A 24,832-nucleotide genomic window follows, 5' to 3' on the forward strand; every position below is an offset into this window, starting at 1 on the left:
GCCGGGTTTCCTTTTTCACCTCTGGATCGGAGAACCTTCATCGGGTGGAAAAGGTTCGCTGGGGCACTCGCTATGCCATCACCATCTCCTTCACTTGCAACCCAGACCACGGCATTGGGGATCCAGTTCTGACGTAACACTTCCTGGGATGGAACGTGAGGTTGAATGGAATGAGAGAAGCCCTGCAAAGGAAGGGGAAAAACGCAGATAACATCTCGTGTAAACTCCCATTCAACTAGAATTTCCCGATTGGATTAATATTTTGTAAAACGTTTTGTTTGCGCCATGTTGTTTTCTGTAAGTGTTGCGAACAGTGCCTTAAGGACCATCTTAAATGTGGTATATTCTGTAAATGGTTTGTCTTCTTGTCCTAAGAGGATAGGCTACAGACCAAGAAGAGTCCTGCGGTGCTCTTTATTTTTTATTTTTATTTTTGTTTTTTAAATCTTTGGTTTAAAAGATGCAAACCACCTTTTGGACTGTCCTAATATGACTCCCCATGCTGCTGTTAACTGTTGTTAAATTCTTTAGTCTCTTCCATTACTAATGGGATGTAGAAAGTTTCGCTGCAGTTAATACGGCAGGATGAGTGTTATTTTGCTGAACGTATTTTTATTGATAGAAGAATGTATTCCCCTCGGCATGGGCATTAATTAGTTGGCAATACACCTGTGGGTTGAATACTGGAACTTACTTGACTTGAATTTTTTTTTTTAAACAATTTTTTAAGTAAATTACTACAGGTATTTTCTGCTACAGACAGGGACTAGTTAATACAAAAGCAGAAATACAATCCTGTAGTTAGCCGGAAAGCACAGAGCTCTTGGGTCACCAGTGTTGTGGTGCAGTGGGGAATGACACCGCGTTAGGTCCCTCTGATCAGAAAGCAGCGTTCTGAACTCACCCTCGTTTTAATGAAAGGGGTTACAGTCTCCTGGTCCTTCCATTTTAGTGCCCTTTGCACAATGCAGGGTTTCACTGGGGTGCCCAGGAGGAGTCCTGATGTCCAAGTACCGCTCTCCACTGTTCCTGTGCCATAGAGACCTTCAGCTACTTTGGGTGCTGCTCGCCCTGTAGCTTTAGCAGCGTGGAGCTGAGCAGGGACTGCCAACTCCTCCTCTCTCTAGAAGATGTCCAAATGCTTAGGCAGCTAATCTGAGCTCCATGCGGTGACAACAGTACTACTGACCATATCTAAGCAAGTTAGCGTATCCCTGATGGATTGTAGTAGTGCAATTTTCAGAAGTTCTCTCAACATTGGTACATTATTTTCATTAAAATATGAATTCCACAGAGAGTCAAATTAGCCAGTGCTGAATACCTGCAGCCTATTCTGTAACAAGGTTGACCACCTCCTACTATAGTTAAGAGCTCTTTATGGGAATGGCTTGACCATACAAGTGTGTCCTTGGAGTAAATATAAAAAGGAGAGACAGGTAGGGGTAGTCAGACAGTTTTCTGGATTCATCTGAGCGAGTAATTCCCAGTTAGGACAGCAGGACTTGGGAGAGGACACAGCTGAGAGGAAAGCTAGTTCCTTTGGTGATTTCTTCCATGGGCCAGTTCTGGCCTCCTTAGAATGGATTCTGTAAATCCTGGCTTTCTGCTTGGAAGGCTGGATAAGAAAACCACCAGTGAAGGAGACTGGTGTCCTCTTACGCTTTAAATGGAAGTGGTCCAGGGTTGGAGCTGTCATACATCCATGTGTGGCTCAAAACCAGAGACTTTCATTTTGAAGATGGTAAAATACTTTGGAAACATCTATTTATTCAGCCTAAACTTAAGCTTAAGACTAAACTGAAAGAAGCTCTGATTTTTTTTTTTTTTTAAATTGTTCCCACAATTACAAATCTTGTGGAATGAATACTGTGTTCATCTTGTCCGAAGCAATATTTTATCTGTTTCAAAAAGTTTCTCAGTAGGTCTTTTTGGACTTTTTTTTGTTTAATATGAAGACTTTTTCTATTAACTGTGATCATTGGTCTGTGGCGTTAATAGAATAATAAATTTCAAGAACTTCAGAAAAGAGGGATTGCATTGTAATACAGATGAAATAATGAAACAAATGTGTAAACTTATGAACTACTTTCCTTTGTTGTTATAGTCAAAGGGTTTTATGGAGCAGCGCATTGTTAAGTAAATGGTAGGAAAAACTAATTTTTTTCCTCAATCAGATTCTGAAGCAAACATGTTGATTCAGTTTACTAATAATCTGTATCACTTCTATGAAATTTTGTGAGACTCTGGGAATCTAGTTTGATTTTTTTTTTTTTTTCCCCTGCACACGGGTTTAATCTTTGTTTTAATCTACTCTTGAATGGAAATACTAAATATTGGGGGATTGCACTGAAGATCACTATAATGAGGAATGATGACGGGACACTTGCATCTGTTCTATGGGTAGTAGTCTCAGCTGGCACACCAGCAAGATTAGTTTTCTATTATTTCTTTTTGTTGTTTTGAGAGACTAAACACTTCCTTGTCCTCGTTAACAAGGAAGAATTGTTACAGTGGCTGGATGCTAGGAAGCAGTAGAGTTAGTTGGGTTTGGTATCTAAATACTTGTTTCAAAGCCTGTTAATTCCAAGAAGTTTGCATTACACTTCAGTTGTACGTCTGTATGAAGATAGACCAAGGTCATCAGCAACAGATTTATTGGGTTAAAACTCAGTTCCTACCAGTATCTTGTCATTTAAATGTACGGCCATTTCCACAGAAATATTTGATATTAATGGAAGCTGAATACCTGGGGATCTCTGTGTATCTGGGTTGTGATTCTCCAGGTTGAGGTCCTCTGTTCTAAAAATTCTCACCTCCCCGTATGTCCTACCACGGCTCTATAACACTATCCTATAAATTAAGTGTTTTGCCACTCTGTAAGTGTTTGTTAGTTCCTTCTGTCTGTCTGGCAGGCTTTGAGTTGCCCTATATGAAAATGACACTTCTTTCAGAGCTGCCCTCCATAAAATATTGCTTAACAAGAACCTGTTATACCTTGGGGGAAATCTCAGCTAACCTCCTCTCGGGTGTTACCATTTCGGAGATCCTGTGCATTGTAATTCCTTCAAAACACGGTGCATTTCTTCCATGCTGTGAATTGACTGACATTCAGAAATAAAATCAAGTTGGTACATGGGTCTTCTGGAGTTTTTAGCTTTAATAATGTGTTCAAGATGATGACCAAACTTGTCACATGCAATTTGTGGAAAAACTTGGATGTGCTGCAGCTGGTAAGAGAATTCACATTTTAAAAGAAATGTAGTAATTCAATATGTTGTGCACTTCAGTACTAACTGAGGTATATTTGAAGCTTCAATATCCAGACTTCTAAAAGCAATATCTAGACCTTTGAAGAAATTAAATAGCAAATGAGGAAATACAGGACCATCTAAAATATTCTGATCATAGCCTCCAGCAGGAGAACAATCGTCTTTAGAAAGGCCGGTGTTCCTGGAGCAGATGCGAGTTTGCAGAATTCAAGGACCATTAGAAACAAGCTTGACTAAATTTAATTTAGTTCACTTAAATACATTGCATAACTTTTTTTTTTTTTTTTTAAAGGTATCCCTCTGCAAATCCTTGACCGTTAATTCTGAATTTGAAACACTTTTTAGTTTCTCTCGATGTTTCTCTTCTCTGTCAGGTTCAGCTTGCCCATTGCCGCTGGGAAGCGCAGTGCTCTTTTGTAGAGCCCTGCTTACGTCAAGGACAGAGTCCGTTCTACTGAACGAGTGCAAATCCGATACCAAGCTGCTGAAGACGAGCGCTTTGAACTGAGCACAGGGTAACAGCAGATTTTGGCTTGGTGTTTCACAGTCGTGTGAGAAAGCCCTCACTGCTCAAACAAAGCGAAGAAAGGTCAGTGCATGTTTGGTGTGAGCTGGGGCTAGGGTCTGGCGTGAATTTCCAGCCTCGTACCTTAAAGTGTACTTTAAGGAATGTTGATTTGTCCTTCTCAATAAAAGTATTTTTTTGTTTGTGTGAAACGTCCCAGGGTGAAATAGAAAAAAATGGCACGACACCAAGCCAAACTCTGAATCCCTAATAAGAGATTAAGTGAGGCTTTCTGAGGACTTGAGTGAAATTGTATTACTTCTAAAATTATCTTTCCTCGCAAAGGTTTCGGGGAATATCTGGAACTGTTGTAAACTTAACAGGTATGTGAGCAGATTGCTAGCATAAACCCGACATCCTCAAGCATGCATTTGTATGTGTTCTGTAAGTAACTTTGAGTGGACTTCTTGGGGTTTCTTATATATAAATTTTTCATTTGTGAGAGCAGTTGTAGCATCGTTGTGTTTTGTTTTTAATGCCCTATAAACCAAGTGAAGGCTCGTAAAGGTACATTTATGTTGCGAATGTATTGTCCACCTGAAGTACTACAAGCTCTATCTTAATGAATTTCAAGCCCAGAAATGTTTACCAGGATGCTCCATTTACAACAAGATATTAGCTTTAGCTTCATGTCAGCAGTTTAGCTTCATTTCTTAGTTATTTGTTTTCATTCATAAGGTCCACATCTCAACGGGGCAATTTCTGAGACTGTAGCACACAATTATACACCAGAATTCAAGTGTAGCTGAAGTGACACTGATAATGACTGTACCGTCAAGAAAACCTGTTTTTGCTTCTTCTTCGATTATAATTCTAAGTACCTTTGAATTTCTCCTTAATAGCTTGCCTCTGCCCAGTAAATAAAGATGGCTCTGTTTTTAATACAAAATTCCTCATCTTCCATCCCGAAGAGTTCAGCTGTCCTTACGCAGGGTGTGCATGTGAATTTGATCTCTCTGAAGCGCTCGCGTATGGCTTTGCGCAATATTTCTGTCTTGTCCTAATTCTAGGAATAATAACCAGGAAACGTTGCTGGAGGTCAGGGTTTTTCTGTGCTAAGTGCTGGGGGGGAGCAGCCCCCCCCGCCCCCACTCCAAACAAACACAGCAAATCCCAGCGCCTCTGTCCCCCCTTTTGGGTCTATTGCGTGGAAATCCAACCGAGGGCTTCCAAGACCAGCAGAACGGCTCTCGCCTTCGTGAACCACAGATGCCTCTGGCACGCGTTGATCATCCTAGCCTCATTCAAAAAGGCAGCCTTCTCTGTTCTTCCTGAATCCATTGAACCCAAAATCACAAATAAAGAGGAAATCCAGCTAATAGAGTGATCGTAAAGTGGTGAGTAAGTCCCTGGCAAGTGCCTACTACTCTCTGTAAAATACTGTGAGGGACTTCAACATAGTCTGCTTTCTCTCTGTTTTTGTAAACCTTCTTAAGAAGCCAAAGACTAGCTTTACATCATGTTTGCCAAAACCTTTTATCCGTTTATCCCTAAAGTACCTGTGCAGGCACTTGCTCTCTAATCTTCCATGTGAATGTTGGTGGCTTACACTAAAGCTTTTCAGGACAGCTTTTTTTTCCTGTCCAAGGAAAAAACTTCTGGCCTTTTCCGTAAATGCAGCCTCGGCAGAAAGTCAAGCACTTCAGCGGAGCCTCTTGCCACGCATAATTTCCACTTTCAAAACTGAAGAAAGTAGGTACTACACAGAGGTGACCGTGTTCAGTACTCACTTGGCAGAGAGATCAGTCACGTGGACAAAAGTGTCATTGAAGGAACTTCTTTCTGAAGTACTGGCTTTTGGCAAGTGCATGCAGCACAAAGTAGTGCTGTTCCGATGTCGTGTTTTTCAACCAGTCGCGGAGCTGCTCGCAGCACTACTGCTGTGTTGGCGTACTGCTGTGCCCAAGTTAATTTACCCTTATTTTTCAGCACAGCTTATTAGCTTCGGCTAAATAATGCGTTCATGTGCCAGTTTCAGTGTCTTCATCAGCAGTTGTGTTTCTCCATGGGACTACCTCCTTGCATGGTCAACTCATGCACACAAAGCAATGTTAGTGGACTTTTCTGTTTAGATACAGCCTTAGTACGTTGTAGAAAATAGAAATGGTCTCGCGGTTTCATTCTGCAAAAGCAGACTGTTTAGGGAAGCAGAAGTGGGAAGAAATCATAGCTTTTGTGGAGCAAAATGGTGCGATCATTTCTTGCGTGTATACAATATCCCTGTTAGGCCAAATCTTGCCAAAGGACATCTCGCGGCACAACTTTCATTGGGAATTGAGAGGCGCTTTGGTGCTGAGACCTGCTTAAGTATTTTCAGAGGAAAATTCTTAGACTGTTTCAGTGATGTCTTACTGAAATATATTCATTTGTTTTTGGAAAAGCTAACATTAAATGTATATGTAATTCATATGGAAAGGTAATTATATATTACAGTGAAGTTCAGGCACTTTGGATCTTCTGTCACATTTCACCTATTACCTCATTTACTGATCTTTGCCCTCACTTTGCAAATTATTTCTAAATTAGGAAACTTTTGGTTAACTGTTAGCTACGTGGTGGTTGAATCATTTGCTCACCGCAGTCTGTAGGCCTAATAACTGTAGGACAACGCTCTTTCCTTTTGTTGATGTTATATGAACCTATCAAGTGCATCAAATTATGTATCAAATAACCTGAAATAGTTGAAAAATGAAGGGCATTGTGTTTGTCCTTTTGTAATTCAAAGGAACATCTTTATCTTTCTGCTGCCCCTCCTGCTGCACCTTGTCCTTTCACATTAGACTTTTTTTGCCTTCCTGTAGGTGTTTGGTGCTGGCGTTGTACTTAACTGTTAAAAAGGGCTGCAGTATGCTTAAATTAAGTGCTTTATTGTCAGCAAACACTTCAGACATGAATTCACTTACCTTTATCTAAAGTATCAACACTTGCCTCACAACAAATTAGACATTTTTTTTTGCCTTTGCTCTAGGTGCTCAAAAACCATCTAGTTGTTGAGGCTAAATATTTGTCTTAGCAGTTGATTAGGTCTTCCTGGAAAGTGGCATTTAAAGCAGCATCTCTAAAGTGATGCATTAGCACTATTGGAGACATAATTTTGGAAGTTTTACATTTGATTAAAAGATAATTAAAAACATTTTTCTCCCCTTTTACAGCTGGCTTAACAATTTTGGACAGGAAGGTTTGGGACTTTTATTGGGTATACTGGAAAGGCTCCTGGGCAGGAAACAGTAAGGACTCGAATCATTTGAAAAGAGGGAGGGGGAGCTTGTGAAGATGGATTACACTCATCTTATTTCCTCCTCCCTTTCAAGGCAAGAAAGCATTGATAAGAAGAATCAACATAAACTTACCCACTGCCTCAAAACACTTATGAACAATAAACTAAAAAAAAAAAAATCCAGATTCTTTGAGCATCACTGTTTTGAATAGGTTTCAAGATCAGCTTAACATGTTGAAAAAGTAAGTAATTTCTTTGTATATCCAGTGTCAGCTTACTCTTGGGAAATGTGCATTTCAAATTGGTGTAAATCTCTGAGAGATCGAGAGAGTCTTGTTCATAAATCTGTTTTGAATATTATTGAGTCTTGTTCATAAATGTGTGGAATATTATTGATTATGGAAGTAAAACAATTTGGCAAATGATGATGCTATGGAGTGAAGGTAAGTGAATTAGGAAAATAATTTGCTTATGAAATAGAAAGGAAAAAATATTTCTTTCTAAAATAGGATGAGAATTAACTCTGTTTTGCCCCCTGTAGAATGAGGTTATGGAAAAGCTAGTAGGAAACATAACTTTTGTAATATATTATCATAGATAGCATGGAAGTATCTACTGCTATTTATCTGAAAACCTGTTTTGAGTTTTTATGTTTGAGAAGTTTTTTCATTTATGGTTAATATTTTTCAAACTGCTTGTATTTTGTCTACTCAGCAGAACTCTAAATTGCAGGGTTGTTTCTGTTAATAAATACAACATACTTTCCGCCTAATTTAAATTGAGTGTGATTATTGTTTATAGGTACTGTTCTTAAAGAGGTAGATAGTGGGTAAAGGATATAAATTGTCCAGTTAAGATAAATCTAATTTGTTTTTAATGTGTCACTCACGTTCACAAAGTTTACGTAAACTGCTTTTAGAAGCTGATTCATTAAACTCATGGTTTTAATTTGTTCATAACAAACTCCAGAGTGGTGTTAATAATGATTTATCTTTCCCCCACTGCAGTAAAGATGACTATGTGTTAAAGTTACTTTTAACTACTGCTATTCAGTTCAATAAAAACTGGCCTGTCCCTGCTCCCGCCTTCTCTGCACTTCCTTCTTCTGTCTGAGTTTGGCCAGGAGCTCCTTGTTCATCCATGCAGCCCTCCTGCCCCCTTTGCTCGGCTTCTTGCTCATGGGGATGCACCGTTCTTGAGCTTGGAGGAGGTGGTCCTTGAATAGTAAGCAGCTTTCTGGCACCCCTCTTCCTTCTAGGGCCCGATCTTGTGGGATTCCTCCAAGCAAGTCCCTAAAGAGGCCAAAGTTTGCTCTCCTGGAGTCCAGGGCTGTGATCCTACTTTTTGCCCTGTTTCCCCCTCACAGGATCCTGAACTCCACCATCTCATGGTCACTGCAGCCAGGGCTGCCCCCAACCTTCACTTCTTTGTAAGTATGAGATCTAGCAGAGCACCTCTCCTGCTTGGCTCCTTTATCACCTCTATTGGAAAGTTATCTTCAGTGCTCTCCAGGAACCTCTTGGATTGCCTGTACCTTGCTGTGCTGTCCCACCCTCTTGTCCCCTTCCGACATATCACCCCCCTTCTGTCATATCATGCTCCTCCACCATTTATAACCCCCTCACTTGTCACCCTCTCTTCCCACTTGTCATGCCCACTCCTGACATATGAGGGCCCCCCACCTCATATTACATCCCCTTCCAACTCCTCACGCCTCCTTCTGCCATTTCTCGCCCCCTTCCAACATATCTCGTCCCCGTCAACTATCGCACCTGGATGGCTTTCCCCTAATATGCATCCTGTGAAGCAGCCCTATTAATGTCATCTTGGACAGAACAATGTCTGTCTGGTAACTGTACTGTTACCAGAACAGTAAAAGGATGTAACTGTAGTTAGGAAGGGTATAAAAACTAGTGCAGCTCCCCCAAACAGTATTCTGCTCTCTTGCACAGCTCTCTGCCCTGTTCCCTCCTCAACCCGAGGTCTTGTTCAGCTCCACGCTGGCTGAACCACTCTTGGGTTCATTTTTCAGCAGCTTCTCCACAGAGTTCAGAGTACATTTCAAGTACAGGAAAATAGTGATTTAAATTGCAAATCATGCACTTTTAAGAGAGTAACAGAAGTTTATTTCTAAAGCTTTTCCATATCCCCATGTTAAATTACAAGTACAACACTCTTGACCATACCAAAGGAAATGCTGGCCTAGGAAGATCTGTCTGGGCAAAAGGAAGTTTTCCATGCGAAGGGGAAGTTCTGTATCAAGCAACAATTTGCAGAAACCCCAGTACTATTTAATTTGCTCACAAGCAGAGCTTTCTTTTTCACAGCAGGGACACCTCCAAGAGACCATGCCTAACTGAAACCACAAGCATCCATATAGTTTTAACTACTGAAATTACAACCCACTATGGCTTCAGAGCGGACAGTCTCCTTTCCTCTGCTGTGAAACTCATCCCCTTTACTGTGAAAGAGCTAGTACCTGAGAACTGAAAATCAAGCTTGACAGAAGAAACATGCCCTGGATCAAATTCATGTCGAGTAACTTTACTGGAACAGAGACTGCTTTGAGAACTGAGCACTTCTGACAAAACCATCAGCCACAGCATCCTTTTTGCTAATGAATAAGGTGGGGAGAGAAAGGAACCCCCTGTAAAGCACTTTAAGATGCAGAAGCATGGTGCGGTAAGGGAGCCCACGCGAAAGCAGCAGTTTCTCAAGGTTTGGTGTCTAGAAGCAGACCCTGCCGAAGAGCCCGTGGCACCAGACCACCACCTTCCAGCATCACTCTATAGGTTGCCCAGTGTGACATAATTGTGCAGGTGATTCCTATTTGTCATACAACCATGCTGAAAAGCCTAAGTTTTTTTTTTTTTTGTTAGTCTAGAGAGATAAACCCCAGCTACCATGGCTTAAACCTGACAGCAAGTATTCACCAATAGCCGTGATAGAAGTGCCAGGGAAGCTCACCTGCTCATTACCAGGTAAGAGTTTCATCCCTTATGGGACTACCTACTCTGCCGCATACATGGTACGTGCACACGTCCGTACGCGACGGCGACGGAGGGAGGAAGCATGACTAGCTGCTGGAGCTGCCTCTGAACTCCTACCTACGCCCTAGCTGCGCTGCTGTGGGGATGACACATGCTGTGGAGATGGCACAGCACAGACCCCTGCCAAAACAACAGATACTGCCCTATATGAGGACTGAAGTCACCATTTCACAGGAGGAATTTTGGCAATTTCAGCTCATTTGACTGGAAAACAGAAGCCACAGCTATTTTAAGCATCACCCTGCCACCGTGAGTACAAAGGCACGTAACTGCCTTACACTGTGCTACATGCCAGTGAATCTTATTTTGGCCTAAAATTTGTCTATAGTCAAGGAAGTGCAACAAAAACGTGAATGATTTTAAAGCCCTGATATTGAGGAAGAGTACACTTTAAAAGGTGAGCATAGGCATATATTCCAAGTGATGGAAGTGTTTTCTCTGGAGGGTAAATATCGGCGCAGGAAGCAGCAGAGCGTGTCTAGGAAACGAGGAGTCATTTTCCTTAAGTCTGTCTGCAAGTATAAATACATGCACAGAACAGCGGAGGGAGCTGCAGTTTCAATGCTTTTACAAGCTCTGTTACACATGCACTAACAACAACCCCAACACAAACAGGAAGCCCCAATACAGAGGACGAGCCTTTTGTGGATGGTTTCCAGGAGGACCAGAAAAGTATTATGGTCATAGGGTCCTAGGTGACAGGGAGACAGCATGAACTGTTAAACTGCTAAGCATGCCTCTGTCAGAAAATGCATGGTTCAGAAGAGGTTTATCAGAGCTTTAATAACGAAAGAGGCAGCATTGGTTACAGAGGATGCCCAGGACGACCACCCTTTCTGCGAGTGCTGACAGAGGGGATGGGGGTGACATCCTCTGTAGAGAGAAAACCACCGTTACCTTCCAGAAGTAACCTAAGAAACCCAGTGGGCAAAGCCACCCGACCAAGCAGTATCTGCAGCCACCCTACTGCTGCACCTCAGCAGTCCGCTGCCCAGGCAGTGTCAACAAACCGTGGCAGTTAAAATATTTGTGAACTCGCCAGATGCTGGCTATCCCAGGCTTCTAATACTTAGGATGCAAAAATCCCCATCTCCCCACCCACTTAAACCAAGCAGCTAAAGATTTCTCAAACAAAGGGTGCATAACGCAACTTCCAGGGCAGCATCGCTACCGATTCTTGCAAACTCCCCTAGAACATCTGGGACTCTCCCTCAGCTGGAGGAACTCTTTTCTTATTGAGTCACAGCCTTAAACCAAGTCCAACATGATACTTCTAGGTAACTGAACAGTTTTGGCATGGATGGTGTTACATCAGCGGCCCCTCAGCAACGCTGTATAGCTGAGATTTATCAAGCAGCCAAGAATTTGGTAGCTAAAGCCAACTGATGCCACCTCCTAGTGAGGCTTCAATCCAAGGAGGTACACATCTGCTTAAATGAAATGATACCTGCAGTGGCATTCACAGAGGCCAAGCAAACACCTGGAAGTTATTTCATCTCAGTTCTGTCCCATTTAGTGCTTTTGCCTACAGCGTATATTGAACTGTGTATATTAGCGCAGTCTTGTTTAGTCACAGACTGACTCACTAAAATTGTTTGGGACGTATGCAAGGTGCTAGGCAAGCCATTAAGGAAATGGTGCTGCTTAAGTATTGGGAGAATCAGGAACTTGCGTTTCCGTGAAGTAGATACACCGGTGTACAAATATGCAAAGGGCTTGAGCTTTCAGCATCTGATGAAGGCTGTGAGCAGCCTGCCCGCCGCCCAGGACACTTAGAGCAGTGCCCAGGGCAGGGTCCCTCCGGCGATGCCTCTGCTCGCCCCAGGGGCAGGCCGAAGGCTGGGTGTTGTCGGAGGTTTGCGAAGCAGGCATCGGTACCGTTTGATGATGAGGACTGGCTTATAACAAAAGTTTTCCCCAAGCTGGACACGATTCGAAGTGTGCAAGTCCTGTGTCATTAATCCTTAGAATAATTTAGTCAGGCTTGTAGTTTTACAATAGCACCCCTTAAGGATGTTTTAGTTTTTCATCCTACTTATTTGAGTGGACAGACCCTGCCATATCTAGCACTTAGCTAATCTTTCTCAACTGCGCTTGAAGGAGCTGGCTTTTTCCTATAACCCTTATAGCCCATATAGTCTATTAATAATCCTGTTTAAAAGGATCTTTAGTGGTGGTGGAACTGTCAAGCGTTGCTCAATTTTTTTTTTTTAATAAGGTTCATTATTCATTGTTCAGCCTTCATTTTTTCTCCAAATGCTCCTTTTTTTCCTTCCGTTGCAGGCATTGACCATGCTTGAAAGGTCACCCTTTATTTCAGAGAGGTTTATTTCCATCTTCTCTGTTTTCTTATATCCCTGAAATAATGACAAGGTAGGGATCAGTGCTGCTTGCTGTTAAGCATTCTTGTCTTTTGACAATAACTCAGGGATAGTGAGTACTGAATTATGAAACAGAGGCTAGAGATACTTCTTTTTCTCTTTTATGCTGTTCTTTGTCCGTGACCATTTCACCTTAAAGAACTGCTCTGGTTCGAGGGTCCTGCTGGCAGAGCTCCTCAGGTGAAGTCTCATTGACTTTAAACGGGACCCAAACACGCAGATGAGACAGCGGGAGCACAACAGAGAAAGCCTTGCCTGGATGGTTCTTATTGCAAAGTCAACGAAGCAGCCTAGGAGTACCGGCTTTGTTACTTCTGGGACCTGCAGACATATCCAAACAGGGCAAGAGCCTCAAAACACCCCGCTTTTACTGCTGGATAAACCTGCGGCCGTCTGGGGAACTGGCTGGAGCTGTGGCCTGCCGGGTCAGCTATATCGCTGCCAGTGGACCCCCCCCGAGATGTTCGTCTGAGATGTCCAGCCAAAGGCTCCTGGGTGTAGAAGGACAGCAGGAGGACGCGCCTGAAGTCACAGACCCCCTCTGTGGAGGAAATGGTATTTGATTTACAGAGAGAAACGGCGAGGAGGTTCACGTGAGTTCATGTGTTCAAGTTCGTTCAAGTTCATGGGTTTGAGCCTCTGGTGTTCAAAGCGTTTTTCACAAACGGATACCCTTCCTGTGCTTATGGCTGATTAGTTAGGTATGATTTTTCTGGACAGAAGCCTTGGGGATTTGGCTCTTCTTTGTTCATCTGTTTACACAGTTACATTAAGCGGTTAGCTAGATGCCAGGGCGTTTTGCTGATGACTTCACAAAAATCTTGATGTTTGCTTTTGAGGCTGCTTTTCATGGCCAGCATAAGGTCTCCGGGACGCATCCACACCCTTGCAGGTGACCTGCTCGGTGTGTTAATTTGTCAGCCAGACCACTAAACAACCAAGGGAGTCCTCGGGCAGTCATTCTGCCTGCGATTGCTCTGAGTGATGCTTTTTTCCCTCCCCCTCCAGCAGGCAAACGTTTTTCTTTCTGATCAGATATGCTGCTGCTGAAGAGGAGGTACGTCCTGGCAGGCGTCTCTGCACGTTAGAGCTTTAAGTGTGATTCGTTGAATATCCCCATAAAAAGAGAAGGTTGCGTTTGAGCGGAGGATCTGAAAGGTAAAAGGCTGCCATGAAAGTAGGCAAACCCTAAGCCCCTTCCGACCTTGCACTTCTCAACAGAAAAGACGGGAGAAAAACGATCTTATACTTGGATTATTTCTACTTCACTATTACAGTTCCATGGGCAATTAACTTATTTCTTTCTCTCTCTCTCTTTTTTTTTTCCTCCTTCTATTTTAAAAGGAGAGAAAAATTCACTGGGAAGGGATTTTTTTCCACAGGAAGGAATATGATAAAAATAAATGTTTTCTGTTGTTTACTAGTATGAAAGACAAAATGTATGAACAGCAAAAGTCAGTCAAGCAGAGGGATAAGTTAAATATAAAATAGCGCTAGGCAGAGAGCAGCTACGGGAGATTCCTCCCAGACTGAAAGGCCCCTACCAATGTCTATCAGACTTCCCCCACCGCTTCAATCTGTTTTACTCTTTGGTTAGAAGACCAGACAGACAAACAACTGACCGTTATGAGCTTCCAGGCAGCAAAGCTTTTGCCGTTAAAGCTCTTCACGAAACTTTCAGCAAAACCTCTTCCTCAAGACCACTTACTGAAGCTATTTACCCTGTCCACACTCTGTTGTAATTAATCCGAAGGTAGAGCGTGCTAAGACACGTTGAGAAGGCTGCATCCATCTATGAAAAAATAATGAATTAAGCTTTCCTCTGCATATGTGTTATCTATCAGCTGTATCTTGTTTTTTTTTTTTTATGTGGCACACTCCTACATGCACCGCATCTGTCTGCTGTATCTCGTCAAGCACTAGGCAGGACTTAGACATGTCACGAGCAACAGTCTGAGAAGAAATTAAGACAGAGAAAAAATAGAGATGAATATTACTCCTACACACGTGCGCACTCACAACATTTGATATTCTTGGAACCGCAGGGAAGGAAAAAGTCTTACTCATTTTGTACTCCTCTGGCGGAGGCGGATGGGACCTGCACCTACTCCCAGCTCTCCGTGGAGCTCCTGCTTTGCCTTCCATGCTTGCCCGCTCCCTGGCAATCTAGGTCTCTCCCCGTTCCTTTCCCTTTCTAGTCGTGCACCCATTTTTTGAAGTTTTTTTGGAAAAATCTCATTGTCCTGCCTCGCCGCAGCCACAGAATAACCACGCGTGGGCATTTCTCAGCACTGCTGGTCTCATCTGGAAGCATGCCTCGCTGGAAGCACGCAGCCCCGGAGGTGAGGAAGGCACCCAGACACGTCGCGTTGACTGATGAAGGGCCTCGAAGGCCTCCGTCTTCCCAGCTGCCCGCCTGCTACCTTGAAACCAGGCTATTTTCACGTCAAGACCTGACACCTGAGACCTCTTGACTTTGTTTTCTAAAAGCTTTTAGCACCTCCAGAAGGCTTGTGAGTCCATGAACATGAGCAGGCTGCAAAAATTATCACTGTCCAGAGACGTTAAACACATTTTGGCTCTGTAGCTGCGATTTTTATCTAGGCTTTGGCACAGGCAATTAAAACTTGCCCTCTTCCTAATTGTTCTCCTTAAATTAAATACCTTCTGCCAGGAAGCATGCATGGCGAGGCAGTAACCAAAAGCCTTGCTGTAGCTCAGTCCCATGGGGAGATGCTCCTGAGACGCTCGGCTGCAGAGTAATTATCCTTTGCTCCCGTTGGGCCGGCGCTGGGATTTGCGGGATGGGGCGCGAGGCTCGCCGGAAGGGGTCCGACAGACGGCCGTGCCCTTCGCCCGCTTCCCTGGCGCGGGAGCTGTCACAGCGACGGCGCGCACCTTTAGAAGCAAGGGTCTATACATCAACGGTCGAAACGCGGCAAGGGTTGCGAGGAGAGCTCGTAGCTCCTGCTGTCCCCGGGGTCAGCGCGTCCGGCTGAGCGCCCTTCGCTCTCGGCACGCGCCAGCAGCTCGGGTTTGCGCCGGGCGAGACGAGCAGAATCGATCTCTAAACTAGCTGCTGCCTCTGAAGTGGGAAATGCTATTTTTGTTAGGAAAATCACAGGTGTGGAGAGGACTTTCGGCCTTATTGATCTGCTCTAAGCTCAAGCCAGGTCTCCTTCGGAAGTGCTACGCTGACCCTAAGTGATAACTTTAAGGATGTCGTTCTTTCTAAAGATAATAGCCAAGAATGCTTTCTAGCTGGCGTGAAGATTCCCCGTTGAAAAACAGCCGAAATACTGCAACTAATCTGCAATAGGAAACTGCACAGAGCCAGCTAGCGCTTTGCAACGCCGGTACGCGGCAGCGGAAAGCCAGTCCGCGCGTTTGGGCTGAGCAGGAGTTGTTAGGAGCGACTCGGGTGAGAGCTGTTAGCCCTCTGCATGCCCGCAAGATGACTTAACGCGCTTGTCCTGGTACCGGGCTCATCTGCGCCGGCTGTTTCTTGGCTTCTCGCAACCACAGCATCTCTCGAAGCGCTGCTTTATGCACGGCCCTCCTCTCCAAACAGGAATATTTAGAGTCCGCTAGACCCCACCAGGAGCGACTGTGTCCCCTCAACCTGGCCAAGGTCCAGTAATTTGGAGGAGTCTGGCAAAACAGTCAATGAAGGACCCCGCGACGCACTTGCCCAGTTATCCTCGCAGCTCATCTGTCCTGCCGGTTTGAGAGCTGCCGCCCTCGGCCGCTTTGGAGTCCGGTTCGTTCAGCAGCTGCGCGGCCCCGGGAGCTGCCGCGGTGCCGTGGCTGCTGCAAGGCGCCCGTCAAGGATTCTCCCCAGAAGTCCTCAAATAAAACCCTCTCAGTTACGAGCCCGACTGCATTCATACAGGTACTTGCTGCCACAATGACAATAAGCTGTAAACACTAACTGTCAACTCCCCAGAGCCCCTGAAGTTAGGCTGGCTCCAGAAAGCCTCCTCTGGGGGATAAACTTCCTTCCTAAGCCTTAAATTATCAGAAACCTCAAAGAGAGAAAACGTGTGTCCAGCACCTGGGTTAGCTCGGCAGTTAACAGAGAAAACAGGGGGATGCTAAAGCTTTTCCCTGCCCCAGCTTCCTGGGCTCTATTAAATCCTCCTCCTGCTGAGCCATTCTGCCTGGAATATGATTTTTTCTCATAAGATGAGATTGTGGGCCGAGCCCAGGTGCTTGCACGCAAATTGCTTCTTGTCAAAGAGCTCGCTGGAGACTGACAGCTCCAGGGGGCTCTTATTGCCCATGAAGAAAAAACACAGAAAGGTCAGAGCCAGCAGGGAATAAGGACCAAAAATGTTACACGGAAAGCCAGGACGCAAGGGCCACCTTGGTAGCGTCAGGAGGAAGAACAGCGAGAAAGTGCTCCTGCTTCCCACCGGCAGCGCTGGAAAGCCAAGGTTTTCAAATCCGCCTAAGGCGAGCTCTGTCTTGCAAGGATAAATTTAGCAGTGCTTAAACGAGCTCTTAATTAACCAAATATTCCCCCCGCTTGCCTTTCCAAATCATTCAATAACCGAACAATTAGGACGTGCTCAGCAAGTCCGTTCACATACTGCCCTCGCCAGCCGCAGCTTTCGAAGCCACCAGCTGTTAATGTGCCCAAAGTGAAGTCCGCGGGGTGCGAGCCAAATAATTGAAAACTGAACAGGAAAACAGCCCCCACTTTGCAGAGGAGAGGTGACGGAAACTCCTTCCCCACGCTGACTCCTTCACTGTTTAAACCTCACCTCCAAGACTTAGGACCCCTCGTAGAAAGTGTTACCGGGGACTGCAGCTGCCGTGCGATGCTTTCAAGGATGCTCTAGCAAAGACATAAAGGTTTCTGATGTCCCTAGAAAGGACCCTCATCTTTATTCTGCTTCACGCAGCCTCCCTGGGGGCCCAAATCTGTCTCCGGAAAAGGAGGCCGTGGCCTCGTTTGCAGAGCAGAAAGGAGGAAATGGGAGGTAAAGCCCAACGCAAGGATTAAAGAGGCTTCTCGTTGCAGTGGGGTAGCAGTAGCTGGCTCAGCGATTCAGCCATTTACCGCTCTGCCTGACACTCAAACGCGTCGGAGCTTTCCGCCCATGTAAACGGACTGATCTTTTTTAACGATAGATGTTCAGAGGTACTTTCAGAAGCGCTTCTTTTCGCGGTCCATCGGTTGAGTCGGTTTAACCAGCCTGGGAGCAGGGCTGGGCGAGGAATCCGATCGGGACGTCCAATCAAGCCAAAAATAATTATTGCAACCCCCCAAGTCTTGAAACTCTGCCCGGGGAGAGGCTGCCGGGCGGCACGTGTAGCGGAGGAGCAGGGAGAGGACAGACGCCCTCCCTGCGAGAGGCTGCAGCGTGTTGCTGAGACGGGACCGCAATGCGCGACGGGCCGGGGCAGGCGGCGCGGGAGAGGCAGAACGTCCGTTCCAGGAAAAGAAAATCCACGTCAAAGACAAGAATCTGCCGAAGACGAACGTATTTGTACTGAGCACGCGAACGAAACAGTCGCGTTTCGTCCACGATATTTCTGCAAAAGCCCTCTCCGGCACGGGCAGGAGATCTCCGGAGGCTGGCTGCAGTACGCAGGCCCTGGGGTGCAGCGCAGCGCTGCAGACAGAGCCGCCGCGGACCGAGCTGCAAGCGCGCGCCTCGGAGCGCCCGCGGGGAAGCACGTGCTGAAGAGCGCCTTGGAAGAGGAGAAGAAAGGTCCATTAAGATGCTGCTTTGGTAGCAGCTCTCGCAGGCCAAGCGCACGCCGTCCTGCGGGCGAGCGGCAACGTCCTGGCGCTCCCGCAGGGGCTTCTGTCCCCGCTGGGCCCCGCTGCGCCGTCACCGTCGGCCGGAGTCCAGCAGCGCCCGCGCTAGGCTGCCTCGCGCGGCAGGCAGAAACCGGGAGCAGAGAAGAGGAGGGCGCGCGAGGAAGCTGCCGCCGGAGCAGGGCGCGCGGCTGCCGGGCCAGACGCGCTTTCTCGGCGCTGAGCGCCTGCGTTGGGGCGAGGTTTCTGAGGACGGGCGTGCGTCTCGCCGAGCTCGCCCTGCCTCAGCGCTCGCGGTCCTCTGCGGCCTGTCTCCGCTCGCTCCTGTTCCCGCGAGCGCTTGGCCAGAGGGGGCGGGAAGCGGAGGTGGCGTCGCCTTCCCGCCGCGCCGCTCAGCCTCAAGCGATTTCTCCGTGCCGGCGGTGAGATGAACGCGCGAACGTGGCAGAGTAAGCGCCTCGGCGCTGCGTTTGGCAGGTGTGCTGCGAAGCTGCGCGTTGCCGGGCGGCTGGCTGGCGCGCTGATCTCCGTGCTGCATCCTGGAGGGGACGGGGTAGGATCGGCCACCCCGTCAGTTGGACCAGCGCGTCTGAGCCCTTCATCTCGTTTCTCGCCGAAGAAGTGCCCTTAGCGCTTACAAAAATATGTTGCCTAAATGAAGAACTGAATTACAAAGTCGTGCCAAGCAGCCCCGGAGAAGCAGAGCCCAAAAGCCAGAGGAACTTCTCAGGACTCATTTTCTTCCCTTTCCTGCTTCCTCTTTGCTGCTCCTTTGCTGGGCCGGGGCGGGTGGAAGGGAAAACGTTGCGCTAGTTTTGCTTCGACTGTCCCGGCGGCAGCCTTGTCTTCGGCGCCAGAAAGGCTCTAGCTGGGCTGCGGCTCACGCAGCTCCGTACGCCCGCGCGGCTGGATATCTTGACGGGGCTTCGAGCAACCTCGTCCCGTGCGCGCGGTCAAACCGAGGAGCTGGGGGAGCCTTGGCCTGGCGGCGCTCCGATCCGCTCGGCCGCAGTCGTCACCCCCTGGTCTTAGGCAGAGCTTAGGGAGCTGCTCGACTGAGACTCCTAGTGCCTTAGCGGGCGAAACTCGGCTGGACAAACCTCGCTCGACGCGACCTGCCCAGGGCCGCAGAGAGACCTGCGCCGGAGGCAGGAGCTCAGCCCGGGCCGTCCGAGCGCCGCAGCTCCTCGCCGGGGCAGCCGTCCCCGCCGGCGCGTGGCAGGCGAGGCCCCCGCAGCCTGGCGACACCATACCCGCGCGGAGGGGCTTCTTCCGCTTCAGAGGAAGGAAACGCGCTTCTAGCGGTCGCTCGCGCCCCTGGTGACGCGCAACCGCCGGCGGCAAGCGAGCTCGGCCCCGCGGCTGAACCGTCAGAGGGGCCGAAGAGCCGAGCGGCGGCGGCCCGGGCTGGCGGGGCCCGGGGCCCACCTCGGGCTGGCCGGGGCGCTACGGCAGGCCGCCGCGCTCTCCGAGGCCGGCGGGCGGCAGCGAAGGCGCTGCGCTTTCCCCTCCTGCTGCCGCTGCCGCGGAGATGCTGCCTCAGGCTGGAGGCAGCAAAGAGCGCTCCGGGCGCTTTTCTTCCTCCACCCCCCCTGCCCCCCCCCCCCTTTTTTTTTTTTTGCCCTAAAACCCCAGTGGGTTTTGGAAAACCTCTCCTTCTCCAGACTGTTTTCTCTTTTGAAAGAGCAGATATGGGGTTTTGCGGTGACAAGCTCCAACCAAAACAAGAAAACCGCTGTTGCCTTTTCCTAACATTCCCTAACGTCCCCCTGAAACACCAGCTCTGTTCCTGGATGACCCAGGTATCCCAAAGGCCGGCCGGCCCCGGACGCGGCTCTGGCTGCGGCAGGCAGCCGTGAGCCCAGGCAGCAGCCGCCCCGTTGCAAAGCTCTGCCGGCTGCCAGGTTGATTCGTATTTTTTTTTTGTCATTACAGGGGCCTATACGAAGCCCGTCTGCTCATCTCCAGAACTGAAGCGCGTACCGAAACGGCTTCACCAATCGCAGACAAGAGCACGTCGGGTAAAACAGCTGCTCTGGCAGGCTACATATTACAGAAGCGGGCAGGGCTGCTGCCTTTTGGCAGTTTAGCCGGTCCAGCGAGACGCTAAGGGGGGTATTGTTTATAGCATTCGTCTTTTGCGCTGCGCTCTGGCCCCTGGGGTAAAGGGAGGCTCCCCAGGAGGCGTCCTGGCAAAGGGCCGCGGCTCTGCCGGGCTCCCGCCGCGCCGCTGAGGAGCTGTCGTTCGTCCTAGCGCAGCGGCGTTTCCTGATCGCCGGCCGCTGCGCCTCGTTCGACAGGCTCTCGTCCGCCCGAAGGACGTGCTTGGCGGGGGTCAGCAAATTTAGCCGTCGCCTTGTTGGAGTAGGGTGGGCGGGAGCCCACCAGCCACCCCGTGGGAAAGCGGAGCAGCTCTGGGACGGGGCCGGGTTAAAGGAGGTCCTGGTGGAGAAACCTCACCAGTGACTAAGATCTAGCCTTTCCCCTTTCGTCTGGACGGTTCTCCAGCGGCCCTTTGACGCGGCGTGCCGGGAGGACTTGGCAGGGAAAGCGTGCCCCCCGCGCGCCGAGCGGAGGAGCGGCAGCCCCCCCCGCGGCCCGCGCCACGCGGCTCAGAAGCACGGCCCAGCCCAGACCAAACCTGTCTCTCTCCTACCCCTCCGTGTGTATAATCTGCACACGTGTATAATCTGCTCTCCACTTTCACCCCGTTTCTCTTTCTTTTCTAAGCATATCTCCTTTCCAACTTCCCCTTTGTGCTAATAACTACTATGTTTTCAGAGCGCTCATCATATGAGGTTTTTAGCGTGTGGATTTTTGAGGCAGAAAATACTTTCTGAGACCTATACAGCTTTTGCATCATCTGCTTCCCCTCACACACCTGGCAACAGCTATATGCTGCACCTTGCAACGACGTGACGCCATCATCCATCCTTCTTCCGCCCTGTAACACTGCGGAGGGTAAGCGGCCCTTCACGGACCTTCTCCTCAGGCCAAGCGATGGAAAGCAAGACCAGTCGCTGTGGTATCAGATCAGGCTCCAGACCAGGGTGGGTTTTCCTTTATATGGCCATAAGGAAATATATGTATTTTTTTGCCCAGAGGTGAGCAAACTGCATGTGCGCGGTCAGGAAGGTACGCTGCCTTGCTCGGCTCTGCAAGGCCACCCGCCCGGCCATGCCGTTGACTTCCTTGACAACGGCACCGTGCAGCACATCTCGCAGATGACGCACAACCTCCAGCCTTCCCACACCGCCTTTTGAGTTAAGTCTTATCTTTGTTATTCTTCAATGGGTGTGACTTCCAGGCTTGGAAATGGGAAGGGGCCTAAGAGTAACAATGACTTCAAAATTAACAAGAAGAACATGAATTAGTTCCTAAAAAGTCTCTTAAGCTGTTGAAGCACACTATACCCTGCCAGTTCCCAGCATGAGCTGTGCCTTAGTCCCCCTAGTTCCCAAGGAAATTAGGGCCCATGAGGTCTGTTGATACCACCTAGCTTGGTGGCCTCTGCAATATTAGAACATGCCAAAGAAGGTAATCGGTGACTTGTCACGTGGTTAAACGTAGCATGAGCAATATTAAGGTGAATTCCTTTTTTTCCCTCCAGGAAAATACCCCAGCCACTGTACCCGCAGGAAGCTTGCCTGACTCCTGGCACAGTAACACGTATCCCTGGTCTTCACCCAACCTTGGGGGTTTTATTTTATTTTTTCCTGCTGAGTGCATGAAATCCAGAGTATTTCTGTGCTCTGTATTCTCTGCCCTTCAGTTCTTTGCTGTGATATAGGTACTTAGTGCCTCTGTTTTAGCACAAACATACCTTAAAGTTCAGCTTTGCTGTGAGAGCATCACCCAAGGATATGGAAACCTGTTACCGTGGGAGTGCTGCAGTGTTACTCCTCTTCATCAGATGGGGGTAGGAGTGTGTCGTCAAAGCAAGTGGAAACGACTCTACCTTAAGCAACTATTGTTTCAAAAGTCCCTGGAGCTCACTGTTTGCCGGCAATAGTTTTAGCAACTCTTTTCATGCTTTCCTTATCCCCAGAGTCTGCCCCAGAACAGAGGAAATACGGCTCGAAACCAGCTTCACCCCCACTTAGAGAAGCTCCTTGGAGGACAGCTGAGAGCGGCAGCCTTTCCTCTTGTACCGGCACCCCTCTGCGCGGGGTGAAGAGACCGTGGGAGGAGAAACCTGAGGACGGTCCACTTTTAAATCATAGTTTATTTTATGAACAGAGGTTTTACAATTGTTTAGAAGATTACAGGCATGTTTAACATCTCCAGTGGAGGTATGCTACTAAATGCTAAATGGGAAGAAAATGAGCAGAGTGCATTGAGACAAAATGCTGTTCAATACATGCATCCCTTTTACAATGAGTCTCATCATACAGTGTTCAGTCATTTTTCCTAAAGCCTCAGCCCTTTGAGTCGTACGATTATATGAAAATTTCCTTTCTAAGGTAAATTTCAGATTTTTGAAGCCCCGATAACTGTAGAGAAAGGGGCTAATTAAAAAAAAAAAAGGCAAATTAAAAGCACCTCACACAGAAAACTTAAAAAATTACCAGCTCTTTTAGATAATCCTGTGGTTTCTTACAGCTTACCCTGTGGTTTTTGAGCACCTGGAGTTTGCAGTGCTGCTACAGTGAATTTTAAAACAGAGACTTTAAGCTTGATCAAACTGTAGCATGCTGTAATGTAACAGGAAATAGAAAAAGGGCTTAAAGGTCTCTTCACACACCCTATGAACAGATAACGGTAATATACAGGACAAAACCAAGGCCTGCAGCTAAATTCAGTAAGACCGGGACAATTTCAGACTCTTGCAGATCTGACCCAACTGTTGCCTGAGGACAGCACTGAGAAATCATACAGGGAAACCGGTGCAGAGCCGGAGCTTGGCAGAACTCGGCAAGGCTTGGACAGAGTTTGTCAAAGAGCAAAATAAAGCGTCCACCTCATCTTCTGCACCCAAAGCGCTGGAAGGATTTGTCCCCAGCGCGTAGGAGCAGAGCCCTGAGCCAGACAGAAATTCAAATGCGTTTTACAGTACTTGGGCTCACACAGCTTATTGCACTATAACTAGAATGGCCCCCAGAAACGAGTTTTTAGGACCCTGCTGGGCTAGGGGGTTTCAGAGTCCTACCTTGGACAGATGCACTTCTGGTCCTGATGTCTCCAGACCACCTCCTCTTCCTCACTTGTCCTTCAGCGTGGCCATGCCCAGGGCCTCCGAGCTGTAGTCGTACTGGTTGCTAGAGGACATGGACCGTCCCCAGGAGCACTGCAGGTTGGATCCCCTCTTGCGGAAGGAGGATGTGAACCTGTAGAAGTTGCGGTGCCTGTTGCGCAGGTATTCCCGGTAGTTTTTGGTGAGCAGGGTGTAAAGGAAGGGGTTGATGCAGCTGTTGCTGTAGGTCAGGCAGGTCACCAGGTAGTTAATGCATTTTTGGGTTTGGGTGGTGAGCTGCAGGGAGCTGCTGTAGAGCTGCACCAGCTGCCAGATCCAAAAAGGCAGGAAGCAGGCCCAGAAGACCAGCACGATGCTGAAAATCATGATGAGGACCTTCTGCCTGGGGGATCTCTTGCTCCTCTCCTTGTGGGGTGGGTTCTTCTGGGACTCCAGGTAGGTCCTGGCCAGGCGCGTGTACAGGAAGCCAATGATGATCCCCGGGGCCATGATGCTGGTGCTGAACAGCACGGTCAAGTAGGTCCGGTAGGCGTCCACGCTCCAGGTGGGCGCGCACATCCTCTTCACCTTGCCCTCCGCTTTGCCCGCCTCGGTCAGGGTGACCATCAGCATCATGGGCAAAGTGAGGAGCAGGGAGACGGACCACACGGCCCCCGCCGTGACCTTCCGGTAGCCATGCGACCGCTTCAGGGTGTCCAGGGGCCGCGTGACGGCCAGGTAGCGCTCGGTGCACATGAGGGTGAGGGTGAAGATGCTGGCGTGCATGGTGAGCAGATCCAGGCTGAGCAGGATGCGGCACCCCAGGTCCCCGAAGTACCAGTCCTGGGCCAGGTAGGTGCAGACGATGAAGGGGATGGTGGAGAGGTAGAGCAGGTCGGCCAGGGCCAGGCTGACGATGGAGCTGTACATGGGGGCGGCGCAGCGCGCCGAGTGGCACATCACCACCAGCGTGTAGACGTTGCCCGCCACCCCGGCCACGTACATCACCGACAGCACCGTGCCGAAGGCCGAGGGGAAGAGCAGGAGGCCGCCGCCGCCGCCGCCCGCCGCCGAGCCGTTGCCCCCCGCCGCCGCCGCCGCCGCCGCCGTCCCGTTGGGCTCCATGGGCGGCTCGGGCGGCGGCGGCGGCCCGGCAGCGCCCGGCCCCGGCGGCCGCTCCGCCCCCGCGGGAGGCCGGGCAGCGCCGCGCAGGGGGGCTGCGCTGGGGCCGGCGGCCGGGCAGCCCGCGGGCTCGGGGGCCGCCGCCGCCTCCCCCGCCGAGCCCGGCGCGGCGCGGGCAGGTGCCGTCTCCGGCGGGGCGGCCGGGGGCGGAGGGGGGCGCGCAGAGCCGCAGCGGGCAGCTCCGCGCAGGGAAGAGGGGCGGAGGGGCGGCGCGCGGGCGGCCGG

General features: G+C 48.7%; 2 protein-coding genes across 2 annotated transcripts in view; one reads left to right on the forward strand and one right to left on the reverse strand.

Annotated features, from left to right (window-relative positions):
- OGFOD3 (2-oxoglutarate and iron dependent oxygenase domain containing 3) overlaps window positions 1–3,131 on the forward strand; it is a 48,470-nt gene extending 45,339 nt beyond the window's left edge. The window contains exon 9 of the mRNA XM_068914030.1: window positions 1–3,131. Coding sequence (XP_068770131.1) covers window positions 1–137 — 137 coding nt within the window. The 3' untranslated portion in view covers window positions 138–3,131.
- On the reverse strand, window positions 71–24,550 carry LOC104143485 (urotensin-2 receptor). Its single transcript, XM_009674004.2, has 2 exons — window positions 23,402–24,550; window positions 71–182 (listed from the first exon to the last, which is right to left on the reverse strand). The coding sequence occupies exon 1, from the start codon at window positions 24,548–24,550 to the stop codon at window positions 23,453–23,455; it is 1,098 nt and encodes a 365-aa protein (XP_009672299.2). The 3' UTR covers window positions 71–182; window positions 23,402–23,452.
- Between the last annotated feature and the right edge of the window lie 282 nt (window positions 24,551–24,832).

This window comes from Struthio camelus, chromosome 19 (genome assembly GCF_040807025.1).
Source record: "Struthio camelus isolate bStrCam1 chromosome 19, bStrCam1.hap1, whole genome shotgun sequence".
Classification (NCBI taxonomy): domain Eukaryota; kingdom Metazoa; phylum Chordata; class Aves; order Struthioniformes; family Struthionidae; genus Struthio; species Struthio camelus.

What these genes read in the sequence shown, in the direction of transcription:
- LOC104143485 (XM_009674004.2), bottom strand. Translation starts at nt 24,550, where the DNA reads ATGGAGCCCAACGGGACGGCGGCGGCGGCGGCGGCGGCGGGGGGCAAC.